The 22791-nt window shown below is 41.3% G+C and overlaps 1 protein-coding gene across 1 annotated transcript in view; it reads left to right on the top strand.

Moving 5' to 3' along the window:
• LOC107039557 (agrin) overlaps positions 1–22791 on the top strand; it is a 163412-nt gene that overhangs the window by 69231 nt on the left and 71390 nt on the right. Inside the window, exon 4 of the mRNA XM_015259239.1 lies at positions 19120–19329. Coding sequence (XP_015114725.1) covers positions 19120–19329 — 210 coding nt within the window. The remainder of the gene's footprint in view (positions 1–19119; positions 19330–22791) is intronic.

The following is a 22791-nucleotide window of genomic DNA, read 5'->3' as shown; positions in this document are numbered from 1 at the left end:
CCCCTCCCCAGATCCGTAAAATCGTTTCGATCCTGGGAATAGGCAGTTCTCTTTTAACTTTTATTCCGCCTTCATTGGTATTCCAGTGTGGGCCGCCCGAAATTTAATTTCCAGGCCTGGCCGTCTGTCGTCTCCGTCTCCTTTCTCATCCTCTCTCTCTCTCATCCCCAAGGGGACCCTGAAAATGGGCCGCAACTTTCGGAATGAAGCCAAAGAGAACTAGCTTTACCTTGAAAAGAATGTAAATGGAAAGACTCAAGATCGAGTTACTCCAGCACTCTTTCCCCTGAAAACTGCGGACGCCACCCGGAGAACAATTAAAAGCCATAATTGAGACAGCGGTAACTAGAATTCGGTAGATACGCTCATGAATTCCGGAAATCTTCTTGTCACAACAATTACATCCAGAGCTGATGAGGCACGACTCCGTCAAATCGACTGATCGCTGACTTTGACTATTTCGAATTCATATGAATATTCACGTGTGCTCTCGTCAACAACAGCTGTCCATGACGTCTACCCCGGGCATCACGTGTTCCCGAATAGTGCAAAAACTATTCGAGAGAAAATCAATTCGACACAGGCGGGAATAACCTGAGAGGTGTCCAAGTGACTGTCAATGCCTCCTCCTGCTCTCCATCCGCCTCAGGGACAGCTGGAGTTAGTAGGGCAATCTGTCCTGATGTTGGGAAATGTGATGCCATCCGGATTCGGTGAATGCGCGAATTTTGACAGGTTTCGCTCCTCCAAACAAGACTCGGGCTTTTGAATCTCCACAGGTAGCCCAACAATTCAATATTCCGTGGTAACCTCTAGTAGGTATATCTCCATCTCCTCGACAAAACGAGGCAGCGAGCGATGCACCGAGAGAGCCGATGACACGCGAGCCAGTAAACGTCAAGCGCAGATAGTAATGGAATGACAGAGTATTCCCTCTAGCCCTTGCCTACCACCCCACCGACTATCAGCGAAGGGTCGACGCGTCATCGGTTCAATCGACCAGCCGAGTGTCCTCGATTATTTTCCACTCCCCTGTTTGAGGAGCGAGAGGAGCGAGAGGAGCGAGAGGAGCCATCATGCTTGATTATATGTATGCATGCATCAAGGGCGTTCGAGTAGACGATGATCAATCCCCCCCGCTCGTCGTCGACTAATTAGCCGTTTACGTCGATTCAAATGGAGTGGCCTCACGTGTCGCTATCACCCGTTTCACTGGTATAGATAACCCCTTCCGCCCCCGCCGCGCCACTCGTCAAACTCTCGTGCATTCGTACTGACGCTCTTGATCCCAACTTTGTGCCTGTGTACGTGTGCCTGACGTGCACTGTCGATTAGCATAAAGAGGAAAAGGGAGACATGCTGTGCATCGATGCTTGATGAGCTGATGACAATTCGGTTGGAGCACGTGACTGATGGGTGGAGGGGGATCGCTGTTTTTCGGACATGAATTGTGAATTGTTTTGATGGAGATTTGGAGAGTATTCTCGGTGAAATCAATTTCCCAGAGGATTTTCAGGATTTTTGTGGAGTTTTTTTTGCCGGGCCTGGAGAGCGATCCGTCAATCTCGTCGGGTTTTTCTGGTTTGGAGACAGTCGCCCTCGGGCTGTGACCGAGTGGCGGTTCACTCGGAGGTGGAAATAATGATGTCACTCGACAGGGTTTCGAGCTATTCGAGGAGCTGATGATTGTGATGCTGTGTGATGAGACTGACGTTGGGTTTCATTTCGCTAAATTAAAACTTTGATCGGTTGGTTAATGACGCTTTCTCTCGGTTCAGCAGCGTCACGAGTTTCTTTCCGATAGTTTGGTGGGACTATTTCTCTTGGGTTATTTTGCGAGGCACGTTTTCACTTTGCCCGTGGACAGTGACAGTGATCGATGTGGAGGAGAAATAGTTTAGCTGTCTTCGGGGGAGCCTATCAGATGTCTGGGACTTCGCAAGCAGGGAGGGAGAGGGACTGTGCTTGCGCAGGTTCTTCACTTAATTATTGATGCATCGGGAGAAGAAAACATGTGAAAACTGTGGGAAAACTAGTGTGCGCTGTTGGAAAACAATGAATTTTCAGAGACAATTGACCTCAAATTTTCAGGACAGTGACGCTGAACGCGATTTAGGGGAAAAATCAGGAAATTTCAGGTTTCATTGAAAATTCAGTAAAATTCCAGAATTTTAATTAAGGGGCATAATGGCGAGAATTCCTGAATTTATTTGAAGTTCCAATCTAATGTGAATATTCAGATTAGTTAGTACGAACGATAATGAATTTTTATTAATCACGCAAAGGGTTAATTATGTGGCTTCTATTTCAAGACAGTTTGAAATGAGAAAATAACTCATTTTAAAGAATTCAAAATTTCAGAAATTAAGACGTTTCGAAGCCCCTAGTTTTTACACTGCAAGCGCTTTGGAATGGCCCCTCAAGCCACCGTATCCTCTTAAACATGAACCCCCCATAATCTCATAATTGGCTTATGAAAAAATATCGATTCCATACTACCGTGGGAAAAAAGACTTTCAATCATGCCGGGGGTAGCAATAATCATTGCTCCGTGAAATTAACGCCAGCGATCCGCGAAACTTTCCATTGGCCCGTTACAGTACTCTCGATAATATCCACAATACAGGGGTGAGGATGGATCTCGCTGTGATGCACTTTGCCACCGCGAGATGCAACCAAACTTCCGTTTAACGATTTTCACACTGACGCTCACAACTGCGCACATTTGGGTCGTGTAGATGATCGACATCTCTAGCTTCATTGGTAAGTTATGACGAGTTTGCAGGCACAGTCGACTGCTTTGGGTTATGGAGACGATGCTATTTCTTGAGGATTTGAATTGACAAATTGGGGGACGGCGCATTGATGGTGTTAAGTGGTGTATTAATACTGTCCCTAATCCCGGATAAGATTCACTTTCTTGAGTTATTGGGGAAAGGCCTCAAGTTTTGAAACGACGACTTTTTTGCCGAATATAATATTCATACACGGAGAGAAATTTTTGATAAAAATTATCCTATCGTTCTATAAAAGTGTATCATGAGTCATCGTTTTTCCGTTTCTATCTCGAAATTTAGTAAAAATTAATGTATGACGATCAAATTTTATTCTACGTTAGAGAAATTCTATCCTGATAAAAATAAAAATTACTGTACCGGCAGGATAAAATTTACCAACCGTTCTCGAATTTTCGTTGTTATCTACATAATAATTATCGGATGGGAAGGGATTGGAAAATTTTATTATGCGTCAGGATAAAATTTCCCTAACGTAAAATAAAATTTGATCATCATATATTAATTTTTACTAAATTTCGGGATAGAAATGAGGAAACGATGACTCATGATACATTTTTTCTCTCTGTGTACTGACGCTCACTGATATACACATTGGCATCATGTAGATGATCTCAATCTCTGTCTCGATCGCCAAGTTATTCTGAGTTTACAGTCACAGTTGATTGCTTTGGGATTATGGAGACGATGCTATTTCCTGGGGATTCGAATTGACGGACAAATTGGGGAATTGCATTGAGCAAGATCGTGCTAACAGCTACACTACAGAAAATAGTGTAAAAAAAAATTCTCTCCTCGTCAGTGTATTTTTTCTACGGTGCAAACCTACGGAGATCTCTCGGTTGATGAACCTCTCAATGATGACAATCATCCCATCACTCTAAACACCTGAACTTCGACCAACTCACTCACTAGATTGGACCCTAAAATTTCGACCACAAGATTCTGTTCCTGGATGCCAATTGGCGGAGGTATATTACCCACTCCCACTTGCGTTTACACGAACTAGTTAACGACACTTCAACTTCATCCCTGGAAACGTTAGAGCTTACTTTCTACCTTGAGTTTTTGCATATAGACTCCGCGGCTACCTCTGGTCCCACCCGTGATGATGGCGTTGGCGTGCCGATGGGCTGAAACTAGTCGAACAGGCATATCATTCCCAAACAAAGTTAAACGGTTTCCACTATGAATACGTAATTTTACTAGCTTTCATCTCTTACTGGGACTCGTTAAGTTTAATGGTTACTCCTTAATTAGGAGTGACTCGGTGCTTTTCGTGTTTTATTGTTTCATTCACGAGCTCTTTACATTTCTATGTAAATTATCTCGCAACTGAGAGTGTTCAATCGTGACGGATTATCGATTTAACGGGGAGTTTATTGCAGAATTGCCCGGCCAATTCATCGGAAATATTTATATCGTAAAAATTGGAATATCCGGGTTGATTTATAATTCATTTTTATCGTCCCCGGGACAATTAAAACTGCTCCATCTCCCACTGACATTTCTACTGTTCATCAATCAATGCAAACACGAATGTTCCATCTCTTTTATTGATGACGCTTTTTTCAATTAATCGGAGAATTGTTGGCGTTTTTTTTCAAACAAATCGATAACAGCGGAATGCGTGAATTTCCACTCATCCGGGGGAGTTTAAATCGAGTAAATACGCTGATATCTCACCTTTAAATATCGCCATGAATATTTGAATGGGCAAGCTGAACCCACAAGCACCCGGTACGTAAACATAACACCACCGTGAAAAGTAAAATCGAAGCAAACTGGGCCACGCGATAGGCGACATGGGAGCCACACACTGGATTTGTTTTTTTATTTGTTTGCCACATGTTTTCGTGATAACCCAGTGCACAGTCTAAAGGATTGAGCCAGGGGGGTTTGAGAACATCTTTTGAAGGGATACTTCATCTGAAGTTTTGCGTCATCGGTAAATATTAATTTTGAGTGGCGCTGAAAATCAAGGAAGGGATTAATCTTCATCCTTATTTCAAGATTTCATTGATTGGTTCTGATTTAATTATCTCTCAGAATATAATTCCATCAGCTCCTTTACTTTTAGCTTCCATTGCGCTCTATGGAAATGTCTTTTGGAAAATCTAATATTTTCGAAGATATTGACGGAAAGTTCACTCGTGGATACATTCGGTTAGGAGTCATTCTCCATTCGCTTGTGATGATTGAATCCATTCTAGGATAAGAATTAATATTCAGATGGTTACTGCGGAAATCTGGGACACCGCATAAAGAGTGCGCCAGCCAGGTTTAAGAATACCTCTTGAAGAGACACTTGGTCTGAAGTTCTGCGTCATATGAGAATATTAACCTCAAATGTCGCTAAAATGTCGATAAAATTTCTGCAACGTAGAATAGAATTTGGCCATCATATATTAATTTTTACTAAATTTCGAGATAGAAATGAGGAAACGATGACTCGTGCTACACTTTTATAGAACGCTAGGATAATTTTTATCAAAAATTTCTCTCCGTGCAGTTTTTATAGAGATTTTTTTGTCACTGGCCTGTGATGATTCAGATCCCTTGTGTTGATTCAAAACAATAATAACGGCAATCCAGCGCAACTTTGCAAAATACCTCAGCGCCCGCTGACAATTCCAGGCATCGGTAGTTTCCTCCCGCATCGAATAGTTTTAACGACCAGGGGGTGTACTCAAACAACGAAATAACCGCTATGAACACTGCACAAGAGCCGTACGTCATATTCTCACTTACTCAATTGTCCGCAAAATACTAAACAGATGTTGTTGTATGTTTACGGTAATTTCGGAGCTAGACATAACCCACTTGGAGGGGGAGTACGTCTACACAGACGGAAAAGTTGAATAATAATTATCCAGAAAATCGCGGCAAAGTTTTCTAGACGAAAGGTAATCGTGAGGCGAATTGGGTTGAGGAGAAACATCTCTGGATGCAAAAATTACTGGCAGGCTATATTTTTCTGGCTCAGATATGAAGGACATCTGATGAGATGTGAAGGAAATGGAAATTTTACTATACCGCGTTTGTTAATAAAATCATTCTCCGTCGCAGAAAAATTCCTACACATATATGAATGATAAATTCGACAATTTCGGCACAAATTACCCTCATGTTTAGTAAATTTTCCCGAGTCAGCGGGGAAAAATTCAATATTCACCTCGGACTCTTTGCCTCGATATAAAAAACTTTCGTCAAAACGACTTGGTTCTCTCCATCACGTGCAATTTTATAGTTTTTTTAGATGGAGTGGTTTTTAAATGGAGATTTTTCAGACATGCACGGAGAGAAATATTCAGTCAAAATTACGGAACAATTCACGTAATCCGCAATGGGGAATCGTTTTCCGGAAATTTTTATAGGAATGGAAGAGAAGAAATCTGAAACGTTCAGTGAATTTTCAGGTTCATCACCGAGCAAAGTACGAGCTTGTCACGTAATTTTTCCCGAAGAAGTAAAATCTCACAGAAATTTGCCAACTTATTGTGCCTCCGAAATAAAAAATTCTTGAACGTTCAACAATTTTTTTACAGCTGGTGAGTTATTTCTACGTTTCGTTCCGTAAAATTTCTAATCGTAGGAGAAAAATTACGGAAGGACTGGTTGTCCCCACAGCGGTGAGTCATCAAACAGGTGATTAATTTTTACGGAACAAATCGTAGAAGTTACGGGGCGATTCGTACAATTTCAGTTCCGCCTCACACTTTTCATTGAATTTTCCTCTCCGCGTGGACCCCTTGGAGGGATGAAAAGCAATGGACGACAGCATATCACAGATTGAATATTGTAAAGTCCGGGAATTCAGTAATGGCCACCCTCCTGATAACCAGCGAATCCCACTGGGTGGTTTAATAATTATTATTAGTGCATGTATATGTAGCAATCTGGAGGAGGCGTGAGTCCATGTTTACCAGTTAATGCCGGAAGTGGTCGTGCGTGGATTGTAGTCCGGATAGTGGCCGGAGCAATGGGGCTCGATCAAAACCGGAGATTGCGGGCTAATCATCGTTAATGAGATTCTGGGGTTTGATATTTACTTGGTATGAACACGAAAGTGAAACTGATAATCCCTATCGGCGGGAGTTTTATTCGATCTCGAAATGTCGGTTGCGGACGCTTCAGAAACTTGAGACTCACGATTAATGCTGAAGGGATCAAATCACCTGAGCCACCTGCTGTAACATCACTCCATGGAAAATTACTCCAAGGGCATTCAACCAGCGATCATTTACGCCTAATTTTCCATGGAAAATGCAACAGCATCAAAAGGTCTCATCGACGTGCACGGAAAGCTCGACGTAATACGTCACCTCCAAAATACAACTCTCGACAGCATCTCGGGAAAACATGACTCGAAATTTGATGCAGATAATCATTTCCTACAATAAAATCATGATTGTCCATATCACCCGGATCATTTCGAGCACATCAACTGCCTTCTATGAAATTTGACACGGAAAATCGATTTGTTCACCGTTTCCCCTCAGAAATAATCATCCATCGCGTCAATATCCCCACGATTACATCTCCCCTCGACTTCCCCTTCCCATCAAATACCTACACAACCCAGAATATAATTACCCGAATGACTTACATCAGCCATTAATTTCTGTCTCCTAGATTTGATACCGAAAAATCAATTCCATCGCAATTTCGACCGATTGCATCTCCCCTCGATTTCTCCCCATCGCACATAACTCCACCCCAAAAATTAATTACCCGAGAAACACAGCAAACCCCGGACTCTGTCACCCCCATAATAAACATAATACCAGGAATTTTATCAAGTTACAAAATCCCGGAATGCGTGTTAATTCGCGGACGACAAGTTCGGTTGAATGGAAAATTAATTTGCATCCAGCCTGCTCAACGAAGTGGACACATGTGTATTTGCGCGAATAATTCTCCTGTCTCCAGCAACGCCGTTATTTAGAAAATCCAAACTAAATTTACACCAACAATAACAGCGTATCGCACGAGCTTTCACAGCCTATTTTGAAGGATTTCACAAATCTCCCCTTATAATCGAGTTTCGCGCACTATCTGCATGTTGGCGAATGCCTAACACCAGTGTAAAATGCACCAGAGGTATCGTTAGGTGAGGTCATGTCTGGTGGAGCTTTAGTTTCAAGTGGAAATAGGGGTGGATGGGGAAAAGAAGAGAAGAGAAATGACACGAGAGGGTGCTTACCTTAGGGTCAAAAAGGGTTAACCGGGATGGTATATGCCTGCAGATGCACGACACTTTGGCTTATCGTGCGACATAGATCTACATTCAAAGAAATATCCAAAGTGCTGAGTTAGCTCTCAGCGTCTAAATGGGAAGTCAGCCACCCCATGTCTTTAGGGAAGCGTTACGTGTGGTAACATTAACCGAGTATTCTCATCGCCCTATGTCGTCATTATCCGGAGCTTTCTCCTTTAACCTCACCGTCTTATCTCCGAAAATGACGTTTCTGAATCATTAAACACCAACTACCACGTCCTGATGGACGTCACGAGGGCTCTAATTTGTATCATTGATTTTCTACGATAAGAGATGGTATTAATATCATCCTTGATATCTTTATCAAGTCTGGCTGGGCGACCCTTGAGCCTGCGAGCAAGATGAAAAAAAGATGAGCCTTCTTCAACAAATCGATGGCTACGTGACCTCACGAGAAAAGTCCGAATATGAAATTGGCCTTTTCAGGTTTCTCTCCGGCATTACAATTCTTATCATAATATGATGTTCTTTCGAAGCTTACGGGGGATTGGAGATTAAATCGCTCGGGAAAAACAAACAGCATGAAACAGGCTGTGTACAGCGGATATCCTGCTTCGAGTGACTCAAAAGGGAAGAGGCTGAACGAAATCGATCTGCGGGCATCTGTGTGGGGGTAGGTTGTAACGAGTGTGTGAAAGAATGGGTGAGGGAGACAAACGAAGCTGGAGAGGGATGGGGCGGAGATATTATGAGGGTCTAAGTCTCGGCTCCGAACCCTTGAGTATTGTCACTTCCAGCGGGCGGGGGTACCAGCAGTTTTCTGCGCTTTGTCGTTCCTGGATATTGGAGACGTCTTTGTGTCACGTAGAGATACGATTGCTTTTTTATTCAGCCCAATTTGATGGATCAGCTTTCGTATTGGATGATGTGAAGATGGATCATTAGAATCTTTCTCCCTAAGCCGAATATTTTACGGACAAATAAATTCATAAACTTGCCTTCACGAGGGGTGAAGAAGAAATAAAACAATGTGAAAACTCCATTGTGCAGAGTGTTGAGAAAAATCGAGGATAAGAAGAAAATGTGGAAGCAAGTTCTTGCCCGTTGGAAATGGGAGAAAATACGGAAAAAGGTTGGGAAAGAGGAACGTGTGAGTGGCAGACATGGGGTTTGGGATATGGTTGAGGCAAGCCTGGGACAATGAAAAAGGGAAAACATTTTTCGCCGTTTATCGGTTGGCTTCACCGCTCACCCCCAACCAGAGGAGACGACCTTATTTCTTTCTTCTTATAACATACACGCGGACAATTTTACTGTCTGTATGCTTTGCCTTACTTCTTCCAGATCCTTTTCAGAAGAAGTAATGATTATGGGGCTGTTACTATGGAGAATGTACGATACAGGATGTTTTTACAGCAACAGCTTTCCTCGTTATGACATAATTCTCGTGAATAACAGAAAGATCAGAAACTTTTTCATCCGAATGAGAAACATTTCGGGCTTTTCATACTCCAATGGAATACGGAGCCATTATAAATACATCATTATGCGTGTTCCCTTCCTCGCAAGTCAGTAGCACAAATTCACGATTCACCAGAATCGTAACTTTAATCCCCCGAATGAATATTTTATTCACTCTTGCAATTTTTTCGAAACTACTTTGCCAGCCACCATGTATTATGCAGTCTTCTGAGTGCTGCAAAAGTAAGCATATGGCTTGAACAGAGAAAAAGAGGTGAACATATCTCGCGTGAATCGCAGGATACGAATGAATATTTAACGACGTGTAAGTGCACAGTTGAGATTATTCTGAATTATCAGGTTATCTATAAAACTGCGTTCACATCTATTCGTGAGTTCACGTTACGCTGAGATCACGATGAATGTGTGTGAAGCCTCGATTATAATTCATGGCCCTCAGAGAGCTTAGAATTGATTTAAAAATTAATGCAGGAAATGCAACGTCACAGAGTTGTATATTTTAGACAATCATCCTCCGCAAGCCATCTATCACTGGAATTTTTAGACCCACATCCCGGAGAAGCTCCTTCAGAGGACATTAACTAGCGATTCTGGTTTCTCCTGAGAAACCACAAACGTAAGCTCGACAAAAATAACTATCCTGCACAGGAAGCAGTGGCTCCCTATCCATTGGGAACAGAGACAGGAGTTGTGCTAAAGGGGTTAGCCTGCGGTACTTGCGGCGACAGCTCGGCCCCTAACCTCACCCGCTCCCTCTCGGACATGGTAGGCCCTAGCGCACCTAATGGAATACCTCTGGTTACGCATTTGGTAATGAAGCTAGGGTAGACCAGGAGTGGAGAGAAATGGGTAATTACGTGGACCAATTCAGTGAATCTTATTGATTCGGGGTTGGCTGAAGAGATTTCACGATGGTGAGTTTTAATGGTGGTGCATTTCCCGTGAAAGCTTAAATGCCATTTATGATGTATTCGGTGCTTTCACAGTGATGGACGATGTAAAGTTGGCGGAATCAATAATTAGGAGGTTGTGATGGAATGGTGGCTTGAATGTCAATGGTTACGATGGTCGTCAACAATGACTCCTGATGCTGGGGCATTTCCAATGGAGCACTGGATATATTTAACCATCAGGTTTACCATTAGACTGTAGTACCTGATCAGGAAATGAACGGGAATGGGTAATTACGTGGACCAATTAAATAAATCCTCTTGATCTGGAGATGATTAAGGAGATCATCCTTACTTCTGTTGCTTGCTGATGATATTCCTAAGACTACTGTTCCTAAGATCATCAGGAATTTGATTACCAACTCAATATTAGTATCCTGATTTAATTAACACATCAGTGCCGCACCATCGCTGACCAATCGGAATGGCCATCACGTAATTCGCCGCTACAGGTAGCTCTCGATAATCAATTGCAAGATCATCGGTGTATAATACGTTGAACTAAGGGCAGTTTTCTCACCCTAATCAATGCAGCAGTCATCCCTCGCATCCTCATCGCATTCAAGGTTCTGTCTATGAACCGTGTAAATCGATAGCACGCCTATTCTCTTTGTGACTTTAGTCGATTAGCGGAGATGACGATTGATGTTGAGGCGCCTCGTGGCATCCTCTGTGCACCTTCTGCGTATTACCCAATGCCGTCGTTATATTACTCAACAAAGATCAGACGTGCTGGAAGGATAATACATGTGTGCTCCCTTCCGATTGATCCTTCAACAGCTCCTGAGCCAGAACCTGGCATCAAGTGCCTCCGAGAACCCTCAATTGAGCTAATGCTGTCATCCCGCCATCAACACATTCACCAATAAGACGGGCTGAATCGGCTTCATCAGTGGCTAAATCTCCAGATTTTCTTTCCACTAGGGAAATTTAAGAGTCCCATGTTAAGCTAAGTCATCATCATAGATGGCTAATACTCATTCATTATTCAGATTGTTTTTAAGAGTGATTAATTTTTGCAAGTAACGATAGTTTTAATAGGATGTGGAGAAGGAATTGGAAGGTTGTATGCTATTATTTCAACATTTTAACATTGAATTCTACTTTACTTTCTGTATCATTATTTTCATTGTTTAGGTCATTGAAATTGTCATTTAACCGTAAAATTTAGTTTCAGAACAAATAATCATTTTTTTTATACGTAATTTATTTCTAATAAGACAATATATATACTACATATTTTATATTCATCTTATTATATTTTTTTTTAATAAAAAAATAATATATATAAATAAACGTATATTTTAAAAATATTTTCTTATTAATATCTAAGATATTCAAGTTTAGGATGGAAATAATCCTAGGTCAAGCACGGCGGAATAGATTGCTGACAAAAAGCGTTACATTCTTTTTTTAAAAGAGGACTCATCCTCACCTATATGTGCAGGAGAGGAAGAACCACCTTTGTTAATTTGTCGCAGCTGTGACATTTGTCCTCAACATCGATATTTTCGTGATCCCTCACATCACCATATGCATTTACAATATACCTCCAATAACCCAAATCCACTGAAGCATGACACAGAGAGAACTGATTAGCGGCATGGGTTCAGTACTCCCCACTTGCATTCCGGGGCATTAATTAGCGGAAGCGTCGATAATTAGTTGGTTGTCTCGTCGGCCCTCATCGATCGATGTTTACCTTTCCATACTTATTATTATTATTCATCCAATGCATAATGGATATCGATTAAACTGCCTACAGTAGCGTCAATCTCGATGTAAATACAAAGTAATCAGTGCGTGTTAAGCAGAACAATAATGTGGTGAAATCGAAGCACTTGGACAGCTCAAAACTTGCAGCAAATGGTGAAAGCTTTGAGACGTAATAACCCGATGTATAACTATTGCAAAGTAGTTGCGCTGTGTAGAATTTCACTCGGGAAGCCATTAACGCAATCCGTTGGGCCGTGTGCTATACATGACACTCGTCTTGCTTCAATTCCCCCTTCCCCTTATTCTCAACGAACCATTATTTCCCTTTACATCTTTACGAGAACTCTAGACGCTGCGAGACCTCGCCCTTCTCTCATTTCAACTTGACGTAATAAAAATTGCTACGAATTATATTTGTGTCAGTTACACAGGGCAAGCGCTGGTGGCAGAGGGTACGCAAGAGAAATGTCATTTTAAAAGTTGAGCTCTTCTGAATTACTGGAGTGGTCTACGAGGGATGTAATTATGGGGGGATTATTAACGGAGGAGGATTGTTCTCCGCGGGTGGATGATTATTGAAATGGGTGGAGGATTTTTTTTACGGGGTAGGTGACGCGATTGTCGAATTTATTTTATGCTGACGTTTCCCAAATGTGTGACTGCTAACGACGAGTGCGCCGAAAGCAACGATTCACTTAAACTCACTGTATAATTGATGATTAAAAATGTTGATGAAATAATTCATAAGACTAGAGTCTATAACGATAACTATTGCACCTGATGATAACTCGATAATATTGAACGGATATTTGGTTGAAGATGAGAAACGGTAGAAGAATTTTCCGTTGAGGGCATAATGAGGAATTGATAATTGGCAATTAAAGATTGTTCAATAGATTTCTTCCCACTACTTGAATCATTACAGTCCTCATCCACCGGCATCATTTGTACCACCGACTTTCAGAATAATTTCAACAGCATTGCGATGAGGCATCACAATTATTTGTTTAGTCAAGTTTTAATGGGGTTAGATGTGGCAGAGAGGAGGGCGAGTTAACTCGCTGTACGGTATATCTACGATCATCTTGCGAAAGATAAACTTCTCCTTCATGTCAGAATATAATAGCTATTATCCCCCGTGCTTTATCCTGTCTAACACATTCCACCTACCCCATCGCCAGAAGTCCTCCAGAATACAATCACAAGTACAGTTCTCTCGGGCATGAGATTTCAGGCCTCTCTTCCTCGGATTTATCTTGACTCTCGAAGGTCCTTTGATTGCGTCGAGTGGGGTGACCCTTGGATACAGGAGACTGATCAAAATCAATGCCGGGGGGGAGGTGGGGGTGATTGAGGAATTTGTGGAGACTAGAAAGGAACACGAGGAGAAATTTTTGTTAAAAATTATTCTACCGTTCTATAAATGTGTATCATGAGTCATCGGTGCCTCATTTCTATCCGAAATTTAGAAAAATTAATATATGATCAAATTTTATTCTACGTTAGAGAGATTTTACCCTAATGGTACAGTAATTTTTACTCTACCGGCATGGTAATTTTTATTTTTATAAGGATCTCTAACATGGAGTAAAATTTGATCATCATACATTAATTTTTACTAAATTTCGGGATGGAAATGAGGAAACGATGTCTCATGATGCACTTTTGTAGAACGGTAGGATAATTTTTATCAAAAAATTCTCTCCGTGCATCAGGTGAATTGACCAGCGGGTGAATGAGTCCAGCAGCGATGAAGAATCCAGGATGGATGGGAAATCGGAGACTTAAGATAACGAGATACACTATTGAAAAAAGACCGAGGGACTATTGCAGATTTAGGTTGGGTACTTCACGGGGTCCAACCCCACTCAACTCACAATGGCTTATTTATTTCCAGTCTTTTCGCCTCTCTCCGCTGTTCCTCTATACGTAATCTCCTCGACTTTCCTGCCCGCTCAACTGACACTAATTCAGTTTCGTCTTCTCTGAATGTCAGGGGGGGGAGCTTTAATTTTTTCAGCACACAGTGGAAGTGAAAGGATTTGTTGGTGGAAAGACGATCAATTGTTGCCCATTTCGAGGTAAAAAAAGTGTATTTTCATTTGGAGCTGTGCTACATCCTGGATGATTATGTTAACGAACTTTTGATGGACTTGAAATATTTCCCTCTGCGTTGGCACAATTTTTTTTCACAGCATGTTTTCAAAGAGACATGCCGCTGGGAAAATCTTGCAGCATTAAAACGCGTGCTCTATTTATTTAGTACACAAGTGAGTTCGCCTGTTTCAATATTTTTACAGGGATCGAGTAAATATGCAGTAATGAATTGGATGTAAATATGTTCTCCGAAAGGATTTTTCTTTTCACGTTGAAATTTTGCGTTGCAGACCTTTCACTCAGTGAATTTTTTTTTCTACAATTTCATTCGGCTGTGAATTTCTTTGTGCAGTTCTGCAGTCAGGTACAAGCTCATTACCGGGGGGCTTCAATCAAATGTAAAAAATATTACGCAGCTTCTGCCGGAAGTGCCCTTTGCCGGTAATAGTTGAGAGTTTACAGGGAATTCTGAGGATTTTCCTTTGATGGGGTTATGTAAATGTCTACATTGGTTAAAACCAACATGTGATTTTCTAACGGTTTTGTCGGATACTTTGGGATGAAGTCCCAGGTGGAACTGCGGAACTTCTGATTATCATTGATGAGCAGAACTAATAATGATTGTATTTGCACTTCATTGAAGGCATCGGTTCCGTTGAATTTCCAGTGGAGTCTGACTCAACACAACAGAAGATCTCTTCAGGGGAATATGTAATCTTTCGGCGAAAGTAATTTTTTCTCTCAGTGAACTAAATTTTTTCAAGTGGTGAATAACACTCTTCACGAAAAATTCGTATTCATTTTAACGATATCATTATCGGAAATTAATGAAATCATAAATTTATTCCAACGAAAATGTTTCGATTCCAGGAAATAAATATTCATTCATTCGAAATGAACGCAATATATCAACTGACGGTTCACATCATGCCGATAAATAATTATTGCATGTTGATAAATTCCTTTTCCCCGTTCATTTCGCAATCCTTCACAGAGAATATAAAATTAAAAATTACTATGTGAACATGCCAGGAAAAATTAATTAATACTGCTTCTCATATTAATAATTACTGTGTTCCCACAGTAAAAAATAATTTTACATTCTTCCCCTGCACTCGAAAAATCTCCAGCTCGTGACTCATTCAAACTTTCGAGCATTCAATCTTAAAGCCGATGATGAAAAGCGTATTCCCTGTTTGAAAAAAATGTCCAATGATTAATGGCCAAATTATAGAACTCTCCCCAGACGAATCAATTTATTAAAACTCCGGCATCATCCATCCCATTTCTCCGTCTTACCTCTAATTTCTCTTCCCCCCAACGTTGATAAGTAATTGTGGAGCACGACCGCTGGACAAGACGGATCATGACGGATGATAGCACCCTCAGAATAAAAAGACATCGCACTTGCGACTTTTTTCCTCCTCCATCACTTTAAAAACATTGTGATCACAACGCCCCCAGTTGTACAATTTTCATCGTCAAATGGATCGGAAAGGGTTCGATATTGAATGGGAATTTTCATGAATTTTCCAGTGCCGCCTGGTGAATTCATTGGAGTCCCACAAGATAACCGTAAAATCATTTTCTGAATCCTTTATAAACCTCAACCCGTGTTTAGACTGGATAAACCCCAGTGGGAGAAATGGATCACGTGTTTTCAAAGAATACAGGCTTTTGGAAAATATACTGACCCGAAAAGCGTACGTTCATTTCAACTCCTGGTGAGTATTCTGGTCACGGCAACTGACCAATGTTTACACCGGCATTGAAGTACATAAACTCTAACCTTTTCTGTTGGATTTTCCACCTTCCTCTCGCGTTGGCACGTACCCGCTACCTGCAAATAATTGAATGACCGCAATTTGATTTTAATCTTACACACATTCTGCTGCACATGAATTTTTTGATTGAATTTAACATGCAGATAGCTTGATGAAAGTAGTCTCATAATGACGGGAGGAGTGCAAATTTTATTCCGGAGGCGTCTTTATTTTGGAATTTTTGTCTTTTATTAATTTTCGAGTAGAGATGTCCTACAATGTAATTTATTTAATAATAATATTTTTTTTGCATTTTTTGAAAAATTATTTATTCTTAAATTTGATGTTCTGTAGATTTTTAATGTTGCGGGTTTTTAATTAAATCCCCGTGCGTTCATGTCATTCTAAAAGTTGGAAAAATCAGAAAATTATGCGGAAATCATCGAATTTCACACTGTCAATCTCACCGCAAGCCTGTCTGTGAACACGGAGAGAAAAATTCAATAAAAATGACCAGAAAGAAACGTAAAAATTACGTTTCGAAGTGTAATCCGCGAGCGAAGTAAAATTGAATAAAAAATACAGATGTGTAATTTCCTACAAGAATGAAATATTAAACAACAGCAATATAAATAGTTCAAATTCAGACTTGAGCACTTTAAATAAAAAAAAAGAAACAATCGATCGAAAAGAGGCTTGAAAGCTTCTCCGCCGTTAATTTCTCGCCACCCTAGCAACCCCCATTTTTTCCGCTCAGCTCCACCCCCCGGGAAGCCTAAAAACTTCTTCCCCCATTTTCCTGGAAAGAAATAACAATATTTATGCACCAAGTTGACGCGACCGGGAATGGATCAAATGACTCGAGCGTTGACCCTTGGGGGGCTCGGTGGAGCGTTAGCTACTTAACCTAGCCCTGTTTACCGTCAACGCTTGGGCGCTAGAGTTTCCTCCCGGCTAGCTGTTATAAACTACGTGAAATACGGCACTAAACCCATGCACGATCGTATCAACGACATTGCGAGGAGTTAACCCCGTTCTATTACAAGCTACCGCCCAAGGAAAAAATAAAAATAAAATTGCAAACGCGCGGAGGGGGGCGGGGGTGGGGTGGCGTCGTGAAATGCCTTGTGTAGGGTTGAGTAATGTTCATCGGGATAACGAACTTGGCTGAGAAATCATGTGAATTTTCATTTGTCTCTTAGTCCAGATTTCAGGCGGAGAAGAGTGAGAGAAGGGAGACGTTTGGGTTCTTTATTTTTATTTGGGCGAGAGGAGATAAGACGTTTGCAAGAAAGGTTGACGATTCCAACTCACTAATCTCCTCGTGAAAGCTTGAGAGAACGTCCCGGAAGACCCGAAGAAGTGGATAAAGAAGCTTATACGTCAATGGTAAAAAATAATGGAAAAAAAGAAATTTCTGGATTTCTCCGATTCACCGTGGGAAAGACGATTGACCCAGTCTTGTGTGAATCGAGCGATTTTTTTTTTTCACCTGCCCGTGGGATCAAGTCGTCTGCTATATTAATGACCGGGGATTAACTCGAACAGATTTCCGGGATTTTCGGTGTCGATCGGAGAGCGTTTATAATTAACGAGTTGGGAATTCTCGTTTGTTTTGGTTTTATCTTAGAGGTTTGGCGTTCAGTTTGGGCTGAATGGAGGGGATGTGAGGGCGCAAATCGTGGCAAAGAAAGAATATAAAATTATTTTATGTTCGATTTGAATAGCTGATTCCTGGAAAACTAACCGCCCCATTTATTTAATTAAAGAACTCGCCTTCTTATTACAATAATCTTATGTAATAAGATGTGAGAAATAGAATGCACGACTCGAAAATTTACTATTTAGCATAGTAATTGTGAGGACAAACGAACTACTACGGTGTGCTCGATGAAAAAATTCGGCTGCCAAAATCAAAATATGTTTTAATCACTTTTGAATATTATTTTATCGTCCGTGCATTTTAAATCAAAACTAAAATTAAAACCTGATGTTTTCCTATTTTTTTACATTAAAGCTGAAGTAGTAAACTCCCCCAAAGACCTCCGTGATTTTGAAATTTCAGTGCGGTCTCCCCTTAAGGAGAAAATCGCGTGATGGTCAGACACGGAGTTAGCTAACGCGCCTTGATCGTCAATAATCCGACGTTGCGACGGGAATGGATTAAAGAGAAAAGCGCTCGATGGTCAATCATTTGAGATTTACAAAGCTGAAATAAATTAAGGGTCACAAGGGTCAGCATAAGGGCCCGAATAAACAGCCCCCTGGCCACAACTTATAAATACTTTTGATATAAAAAAATACATCCTCAAACCGATTTTCGACCCTATTAACCCCAAGGCAGACCCCTACGAATCAATGGACTAATTAATAATTTATTCAATAAAGACTTCACATTCACCGCGAAATTATTCATCCCAGAAATGGATTCAACGTGTTGTTCCATCGCCCAGAATGTGAGAGATGGTGAGAAAACAGTCGACTTCACACATTCATCCTCGGAGTAGATTCATATTCCATATATTTTTTTGAATTTTTTTCTCCAAAGCTTTTTGCCGACGCCGCCCTATCCCCCCCCGCCCAGTTTTCTGCGTGCCAACGGCTTTTCGTCATCCGGCATTTCTCTATCTCCACTTTCTCGAAATATTGCGGGTCACGTCGCACTCCTGATGCCATTGTCGTCGTGGTCGTTAAATCCCAGCGTCGCAACCACACAATATAAAGCTTCGACTCTCTCTTCCTTTCTTTCAGCTATTTTTATTTTTCGTTTTCATTTTTTTTTTGTCTCCCTCAGTCCCACACTGGGGGCCGGGGGTCTGGATGGCTCAGTTTGGAGTGGAAAAAGTTGCGAATGAGATATCTGTACTGCAATAAAACAAAATGGGAGATACAATTAATGTGCCTTTTCCTTTTTCTTTTTTTTTTTTTTTCATTTCAACGACGGATGAAAAGTTTATTCTGAACAAAAAGGGAATAACGAGGATAGTTAATGTCCAGTTTTTGGGGAATTTAAAAACCAGCAGAGGGGGAGGGGAATTTACGTTATGCGGAGGGAATGTTGACGGAGCATTAATGTGATTCTCTTTTAATTGCAGAGCCCTGTGAAAAAACTTTCTGCGCTTGGGGTGCTGTGTGCGTTGTGTCGGAGACGGGTCGTGGCCTGTGCCAGTGCCCTCAGGATTGTCCGGTAACATCAGAGCCAGTCTGCGGTAATGACGACGTGACGTACGGTAACCAGTGTCTGATGCGACAGGCTAGCTGTCGCAACCGAAAGAACACGAGAGTCAAGCATCAGGGGGTGTGTGGTGAGTAACTATTATGGATTTTGTTGTAGTAGACTGGACTCGAGTCGAGTGTTTTGACCTGAAGTCGGAGAGACGACGGCTGAATTATCTCTGTTTATTATAAAAATCATAATCGACTTCTGGTGATGAAAATTTGGTACTCGAAATTAAGACTCCAAAGTTAAGGATCGTGAGGGTCAAAATAAGGGTCGTGAGGGTCAAAATAGGGTTATGAGGGTCAAAATAGGGTCATGAAGGTAGGCGGAGGGGGCAGAAAAGGTTTTGAAAGTCGTTCAGAGGTTGATCCAGCCCGAAATTAATTAAATCCCAACGAAATCGTGTGGATAAAACTCAATCATTCATTCTAAGCCAGTGGCAGACTTGTCATTATCATGCAGAATAAATCCAAAACAATCCCGGATTATCCTCCAAAACAACTTGGCCCAACAAGCCATAAACTTCACCGCCCAAACATCTCAAGAGCCCAGCTTCATTCTTACAACTTAAACCTCAAAATACACTCTCCAGATTTGTTTGCTCCCCCATCTCCGAGGTATGAGAAGAAACCCCTCTAAACAAGTGTACACACTCCGAACGAAAAAGTATAAAAATAAACAAAACTTGTGTCGTGTGGTGGTGGCTGCAGCAGCCGTAAACGATAACGGGTGAATTTTATGACTGCCACCCATCTAGGAAGTCGTGATAACCAGTGGTAAAGTATGAGGGGGGTCCTCTGCCCCATACTCCTGTGCGCAGAAGAACACTGCGCTGGAGATAAACGAGGAATATCCACTCTAGCAGAATAAAATCTCTATTTGCGACGAGAAAAGCTGGCATTTGTGCGATTTGATGTGCTGATAATCGATTCATTATGAGAATATGGTATCGTTTGGACGGATGAAATTTAGGGGTAAATGCTGTTGCCAATTCACGGAGAACAATGTTTGAGATACGGGTGCGAGACGAATGGTGAATTTTTCTCCGTTGGCTGGAAACAATTTACTAAATGTGAAGGTAATTTCCTCCAAAAAATATTTTCTGTACACTGTTGGAATTTTTTGGAAATTTAAGTAACAGGTGCAGTTAAATTCTCAATATTCTGAGCTTGAAATCAATTTCAAACTAAATTGCTCATGGAATTCCTGATTCATCTTGGAAGTTCAGTAAAATTGAGTTTTCGAGGATAATTTGGATTTTCTAACCGATCGTGAAAATTAAGCGATACATTCAATTAAATTTTCAGTTATTTACATTACCATATGAACAACATCAATGAAGTGAAATTCCGGGTAAATTATTCGTCGTTAAAAATTTAAAGATGTTGTAGTTGAAATTTAAAGAGTAATTTCCTAACAGTGTAGAATTGGCGTTTTGCTGCGCGATTATCTTTCCCTATATCTAAATTTGCGCGATTTTATAGATAATTTCTATCCAACCTTTCTCTTCGTACTCCGAAACACTTTTCTACCCCCTTGATAAATGGCATGAGCCCAGTACACCACCGAGTATCATCCCAGCAATGTGGTATGACAGACTCGTTTCACGTTGAATAAAACATGATTTTAAGAATTTTAGTTTCCGAGGTACAACGCTTGCCAGAAATGCTTGGGGCACGCGGAGGCGAATCTCATGGCTCGTGTCGCATTTTGGTTAATTCATGGATGCAAGTGAGATGCGCATGAGTGGCGTGTATATCCAGTGGCTGCATGCCAAAAATAACGCCTTGAATTTTTCACAAATACCTCCGCTTTATCCTCTTTATGCTCAAACCGAAAAAAAAACTGAACTCAATGTTCCATCAAATATCCGAAAATATTCTCATCTTCATTTCGCATTCCACATCGGTGCAGTTATGATCGATTGATGTTTTTTTTTCATCTGCCGTTTTACGTTTGAACTCCAGAGGCCAGAGGAAAAATCCCTCACCACCGTCTTCTTGCCCTTGTTCGATATTTCATTCATTATTTCTTTTTCCTCGTCCTCTCATGTCTTATTCCGTATATAGATTTATTTCTCAGTACATAAGGCGTTTTATTGAGACAAAATCGGTGGATATTCTCGGCACGTTCCCACGGGGACACGTTGCGCATCACCGGCACTTTGTCATTTCATTTTTATCAGAATTTTTCATCTCATTCCGTGCAATAATACTCGACGTGCTTCACTGCCTGAGATTCTCCATTTCATGGGATTAAAATTGAACGCTCTAGCCCGTATTTTACTTCCTTCAACTGCAGATGATACAATATTCCCATAATGGATCGATTATAAGCGCTTCACTGAGAAGAAAAGATATTTTTGCCAAAAAATCATTTTCTGGAGGGGAGAAATTATTTTTTCAAAAACGCATGGCCTCCAGGCCTGTAATTTCTGTGGAAAACCTGACGAATAATTGAGGTCATTCATTTAAGCTTATTTTTATAGCCAATTACTGTTTTATTTGATTCAAGTAAATGTATCTCAAGAGGAAACAACTGATCTTCACCGTAAGATCTTATTCATTTGGAATTGGTTCAAGTATATAATTTTTGTTTTAAGAACGAAACATCTCAATAAAAATAATTTTTTCTGTCAGTGTACAGGATAAAAAAGTACTGAAAATCGAGTTCGCTCCACGATTATTGCCTTGTCTCTGTATTTTTTCTCCGCGCAGTAATGAACTGAATGTGATCAAAAATTTCCAAAACGTGTACCGATGACTCAGCCAAAAATGTTCACCAGAACGATCGAATCAATCATTTCCCAATTAATTATCCATATTCCCTCCATCAAACAATTCCCCATGTAACTGATTTCCATGCAGTCAACCCGTCATCTCCATAATGCATGGCCCTACAACATCAGACGGCAAAACACAAACCTATCTCACGGTTTTGACGGTCACCCGTCAATGCTGCATCTCGTGCCGCGGGGAATATCCCGCAATGTCCGAGGCATCAAGCGCCGGCAAAATCCCCCGAACAAACACACCCCCGACGTTTTCGCCCCGGAAATCCCCCTCCCCATGAACCCTCATTACAGAACTGTCTTCCAACCATTTTCCGTCGGACTTAAATCGCGGAAATTAGTGGTAACGCGTGTTATTCCGTGGAATCGCTTCATAAATTCGTGGATTTACTTGCGCGCGTGTGAGAGAAGGGTGAAAAGGCCGGTGGAAGTGGTCGAGGGTGAGGGGCGAGGGGAACGGGCGACATAAAGAGGAAATATCGTTGGCTTTAGTTGTGGGTTACGTACAAGCCTTAACAGGGGGCGGACTGTGTACGTGGCGGCGAGTGGCCAGTATGGTCGCCTCTGTCACGATTTAATGGACTAATGTCGTACATCGGACGTACAAGGACGCCTCCAGGACCACTCGATTTTCATTTAAACGTTTTAATGGAGAAGGGAAAGGGCACCGCGTGCATTCGATGCGGTTAGTTGGGCTCAGGGGTCGACAAAAGAGGGAGTTAATTGCGCTTTTGAATTCTGGGGGGGGGGGGGGGG

The sequence above is a fragment of the Diachasma alloeum genome, unplaced genomic scaffold, assembly GCF_001412515.2.
Source record: "Diachasma alloeum isolate Michigan unplaced genomic scaffold, Dall2.0 Dall_scaffold_00301, whole genome shotgun sequence".
In the NCBI taxonomy this organism is placed as follows: Eukaryota; Metazoa; Arthropoda; class Insecta; order Hymenoptera; family Braconidae; genus Diachasma; species Diachasma alloeum.
Note: the sequence above shows the minus strand (reverse complement) of the source record. Positions and strands in the feature narration are given on the sequence as shown.